We start from the raw sequence: 5,607 nt of genomic DNA on the forward strand, positions 1-5,607 counted from the left end.
TTAGTTCTGGACCAATATCCGACATTAGGGCACTGTTGTAAGGGATCAATCAACTATTGTAGAGATCAATCTAACCAATCTAGAGTGGTAAATTATAGGGGACTAGTATTAGCTAACGTACGTTAGTGTACTGGTTGTTATAGGGACGAAAATCCCGACGTTTGCCTGTGGTTATCATAGCACGCGCGCGGTCTTAATGTGTTCTAGAAATAATCCACCTCATCGTGTTGGGGATGAACGTGCAGTAAACGGTTGGAGATGTTACATTAATCTCTCTGRTCTCAACCAGATCGACCAGCCAAGCATAAATCACGGATGAATATGCATAATGCTACAAAACCACCATCTGGGCTAGGCTATAATAAAACGGTGCTTTTGAGTGTCAATGGCAAATACAAGGAGAAATTTCAACCACAGCCTAGGCTATATGTCTAATTGCAGATGGAAATAGACACATAGCCTTTCTATGCATCTTGTCATCTGAACAAATCCGACAAGTTAAAAATAATAAAATATGGGCGAGCAAGTGGCTACAAATAAACCATTTACAAATTATGCAAAAAATAATACATTTTCTTCAAATGACCGATTCAATGCACTGTGGCCTAATAATAGCAATATGACAAATTCACAATATATATCTATTATAATATTATGGTCGTGTTTACATGTGTCATGCAATCCTATTTGGAAGGCAGACTATGTTTTAATTCGCGGGGCCTTTCCTTCTCCCTTCCCCTCTCCTCTCATTTTCAGCACCACTCACGTTCGACATCGTGTAGTTTCGCTCTTTCGTCCTCAAGCTTCGTTTTCAACGTATCCGATTCTGCTTTTAGGTTAGTSAGAGTCTCATTCGGTTGTACCTCCTGTGTAGCCATTTCAGGGTTTATGGAAAATCTCATATATTCCCGTTGTCAGAGCAGCGTCGGGGCGGCAAAAAAGGCTCTTTGCAAACTGAAGGCTCGCAGCTGATTCAGCTGTCATGACGTCAGATAAAAGATGATCGCTCAGTTTTCTAGTAGGGAAGCTGCCTCTAGTAGGGAAGCTGCCTCTAGTAGGGAAGCTGCCTCTAGTAGGGAAGCTGCCTCTAGTAGGGAAGCTGCCTCTAGTAGGGAAGCTGCCACTAGTAGGGAATCTGTCTCTAGTAGGGAAGCTGCCTCTAGTAGGGAAGCTGCCACTAGTAGGGAAGCTGCCTCTAGTAGGGAAGCTGCCACTGGCAGTGGTGCTAGATCCTCCACTGCACGAATAGCTACGATACATTTATTAAACAGCCATGACCACTAATGTTGTAAATGAATTCTAAAAACAAATTGAGGTTTGCACTAACCCTGGTCCTACTGTATCAAAAAGAGAGGTTTGGACTAACACTGGTCCTACTGTATCATTTGCAGGTCTAAAGTGCTCCTGTATATAAATTTGCAGTTGTGTAAAAAAAAATCCTTACAAATAGAAACATTATCAACTAATACAATATTTTATTCATATAATTAATTTTAGGCACATGTTTTTATAATTTAAATATTAAATACTTATATGTGGCATAATACCCCCCCCCCCTTCAAAACAAGAAACAAGCCATATTATATTTACTGTGCATGGTACTCAATAACATTGAGTGGTCACATTCTCAATTTACACAGACAATATAAAAAAAACAACACAGTTCACATTTGTCATCTCACAGGAAGTGAGAAGTAAGGTTTCTCGTTATACTACCAAACTTTAGAAAATCACTCTGCAACAGCATCTGCATTTGTGCTGTACACCGGACATCAGTCAGGAGTCGTCTTMATATTTCTATCAAACTGTATAACAAGTGTAAATCAAAAAACTCATTTTTTTTACAAAGGATCTTTGGTTATTTGGRTCCATAATTACTGTGATGATTGTAAAAGGATGGTTTTAGAGCAGCGTCCCTAGAACCACCGTGCTTCTACATCTGCATTGCTTGCTGTTTGGGGTTTTAGGCTGGGTTTCTGTATAGCACTTTGTGACATCGGCTGATGTAAAAAGGGCTTTATAAATACATTTGATTGATTGATTGGTTAGGAGTGCCTTGCTCAAGGACACAATGGCAGTCGGAGCCACCTGAGACTCTAGTAGAAAGTGGCAACTTCACTCCTGCCAGCTTTTCCCCAATCATCACTGGGATTAAAAACCAGCCACCTTGAGGTTACTGGACCGCTTCTCTAACACCACAGAGATCACTAGATCCTGGTGAAGAAGCCCAGTCTGAGGCTGGATGGTATCTGTAGTAGCTCCAGGGCCTGAGAGGACGGGGTGAAGGGGTCAGAGGTCAGGGGTTAGATCCTGGTGAAGAAGCCCAGTTTGAGGCTGTATGGTATCTGCAGTAGTTCCAGGGCCTGAGAGGACGGGGTGAAGGGGTCAGAGGTCAGAGGTTAGAGGTTAGATCCTGGTGAGGAAGCCCAGTTTGAGGCTGGATGGTATCTGCAGTAGCTCCAGGGCCTGAGAGGACGGGGTGAAGGGGAAGGTGACCTGGAAACGATACTGGGTATCCAGCATCAGCTGGGAGCATCCCCCCTCACGGTCTTGGAGCAAGCCCTGGGGACAAGGGAAATAAATAACTTTCATAGATGTAGTTCATGGAGACGTTGTGATTAAAATTATATAATTTCTAGTAATTCAAATGTAATAATAATTCAAATGTAATGATACTTCAAACTGTGTAAAAAAGCAGGTGCTCCTGATCCTTGTCATAGGATCGAGATTTACCTGAACTTTGCGGACGAATGACGGTGCCACCCTTTTCTCAAAATCATCAGTGGGCGTGTAAGAGTTCAAAATCTTGACAATCTAGAACAGGGCGGTAAACAAGATTCATTTAAACATGCTTTTGATTACATTTCAGCAGATGCTCTTATCCAGAGCGACTTACAGGAGCAATTAGGGTTAAGTGCCTTGCTCAAGGGCACATCGGCAGATTTTTTCTAGGGGATTTGAACCAGCGATCTTTGGGTACACTCGCACAACGCACTTCGCCGCCAGGCTACTTGCCGCTTCAGTACCTGTACAGGGCTGAGTTCTGAGCAATGCTCTGTGATGTCTTTGATGTCGTCATCAGTGGTCTTGTTGACCTGCAGCAGCCAGGCAGCCTGAGACAGAGGCTTCAGAGTAGCCATGGTACCCTGCACTAGTTCCTTCTCCTTTAGCCACGCTCAAGAGTAATTGTTTATGTTAGAACTGGAAAAACACAGACAGGTAACTGATGTTAACACCTGGATAACATAGACAAGTAACTGATGTTACACGTACTGAAACACAACAGGTAACTTGAATGTTAGACCTAAACACAGACAGGTTAACTGATGTTAAAGACCCGCTGGAATACAAGCACAGACAGGTAACTGGTGTACGCCACCTGGAAAAAACACTAGACAGGTAATTCTGGTTGTCAGCCTGGAAACACAGACATGGTTTAACTGATGTGTTGGCACCTGGAAACACGACAAAGGTAAACTGGTGTTAAACACCTGGAAAACAACATGAAAGGTTAAGAGCTTGATGTATTACACCTGGAAAACATAGACAAGGTAACTGGTGTTAGGCAACCTGGAAAACACAGACAGGTAACTGGTGTTACCACCATTGGAAAACACAGACAGGTAACTGACGTGTTTTGGACACTGGAAAACAACAGGACAGGTAACTGTAGTTAGCACGTGGAAAAACAGCAGGGTAACTGAATGTTCACCTGGAAAACACAGACAGGTAACTGGTGTTACACCTGGAAAAACACAGACAGGTACTGGTGTTAAAACACCTGGAAAACACAGAAGGTAACATGATGTTACAACTGAAAAACTCAGACAGTAACTGGTGTTACACTGGAAAACACAGACAGTTAACTGGTGTTACCACTGAAAAACACAAGACAGGTACTGGTGTTACACCTGGAACAGCAGAGCAGGTTAATGGTGTTAGACCTGAAAACACCAGACAGGTACTGGTGTTTGCAACTGGAAAACACAGACAGGTAACTGGTGTATAGACCTGGAAAAAACATAAGACATGTAACTGATGTTAGATACCTGGAAATCATAGACAGGTAACTGATGGTTACACGCTGGAAAACACGACAGGGTATAACTGGTGTTACATCTCTGGAAACACAGACAGGTAACTGACGGTTACACCTGGGAAAACAGACAGTAACTGACGTAGTTAGACCTGGAAAACGACAAGACAGGTTAAATCTGATGTTAGACCTGGAAAACGACAGACAGGTAACTGATAGTTAGACCCCTGGAAAACACAAGACAGGTAACATGGTGTTCACCCTGGAACGACAGACAGGTACTGATTGTATCCTGGAAAACTCAGACAGGTAAACTGGTGTTACAACGAAACCTTGGAAGACAAGACAGACCAGTTATGGTGTTACCTCTGGAAAAACACAGAAAGGTACTGGTGTTACCAACAACCTGGTTCTCTCTTCCTCCCTGGATCTCTCCTGGTTCTCTCTCCCTCCCTGGTTCTCTTCCTCCCTGGTTCTCTCTTCCTCCCTGGTTCTCTCCTGGTTCTCTCTTCCTCCCTGGTTCTCTCTCCCTCCCTGGTTCTCTCTTCCTTCCTGGTTCTCTCCTGGTTCTCTCTTCCTCCCTGGTTCTCTCTCCCTCCCCGGTTCTCTCTTCCTCCCTGGTTCTCTCTTCCTCCCTGGTTCTCTCTTCCTCCCTGGTTCTCTCTTCCTTCCTCTTTTCTTGTTCAACATACACACACACACACACGCGCATACACGGATACACACACATTCTGTCCCCTACCTGATCTGCATGCCCTTCCTACAGGAGCACATGTCTTTGCGTAGCAGGATGTTGTTGAGTGTGTCCGCACCCACCAGGAAGAAGGTCTGTTTCACAGCCTGTTGGACAACACACATACACACAGTTAGATGAGTTTAATATAAACTGGTGGAAATGACACAGGTCAAAGAATCAATCCTGTGAAACACCACAATTGTCCAAGCAGGGAAGTTTGATCCTTTGCTTTACACACACACACACACACACACACACACACACACAGCAATCCACACAACACACACACACACACAAGTGTCAACACACACACACACACACACATATATACACCACAAAACACACACACATATACATACACATACATATACATACAAACCCACACACAAAAACACACATGCCCCCACCCTACTTGTCTGACCAATCGCCACTAGTTGAAACGCGCCCCCCACTCTGACCCCCCCATCTGTCTGCCCATCCCATCATTTTTATTTAAACATTTTTATTTCACCTTTATTTAACCAGGAAGCTAGTTGGAGAACAAGTTCTCATTTTTACAACTGCGACCTGGTCAACGATAAAGCAAAGCAGTGCGACACAAAAACAACAACACAGAGTTAACATGGAATAACAAGCGTACAGTCAATAACACAATATAAAAAATATTGTCTATAATACAGTGGTGTGCAAATTGACGTGAGGAGGTAAGGGTGGGTGTTGTTATCCGTGACCAGTGGAGCTGAGATAAGGCAGAGCTTTTACTAGCATAGACTTATAGATGACTTGGAGCAGTGGGTTGGGGCGAATAATGTAGCGAGGGCCATCAGCGCGACGA

At 43.6% G+C, this 5,607-nt stretch overlaps 2 protein-coding genes across 2 annotated transcripts in view; both read right to left on the reverse strand.

Moving 5' to 3' along the window:
* The window catches only part of gnb5a (guanine nucleotide binding protein (G protein), beta 5a), a 5,623-nt gene extending 4,625 nt beyond the window's left edge, over nucleotides 1-998 (reverse strand). Inside the window, exon 1 of the mRNA XM_070438166.1 lies at nucleotides 767-998. Coding sequence (XP_070294267.1) covers nucleotides 767-902 — 136 coding nt within the window. The 5' untranslated portion in view covers nucleotides 903-998. The remainder of the gene's footprint in view (nucleotides 1-766) is intronic.
* A 559-nt stretch (nucleotides 999-1,557) lies between these two features.
* LOC112068464 (unconventional myosin-Vc-like) overlaps nucleotides 1,558-5,607 on the reverse strand; it is a 42,432-nt gene continuing 38,382 nt past the window's right edge. The window contains 5 exon segments of the mRNA XM_070438167.1: nucleotides 1,558-2,562; nucleotides 2,734-2,814; nucleotides 3,027-3,175; nucleotides 4,094-4,119; nucleotides 4,779-4,908. Coding sequence (XP_070294268.1) covers nucleotides 2,407-2,562; nucleotides 2,734-2,814; nucleotides 3,027-3,175; nucleotides 4,094-4,119; nucleotides 4,779-4,908 — 542 coding nt within the window. The 3' untranslated portion in view covers nucleotides 1,558-2,406.

This window comes from Salvelinus sp. IW2-2015, unplaced genomic scaffold, assembly GCF_002910315.2.
Source record: "Salvelinus sp. IW2-2015 unplaced genomic scaffold, ASM291031v2 Un_scaffold537, whole genome shotgun sequence".
In the NCBI taxonomy this organism is placed as follows: Eukaryota; Metazoa; Chordata; class Actinopteri; order Salmoniformes; family Salmonidae; genus Salvelinus; species Salvelinus sp. IW2-2015.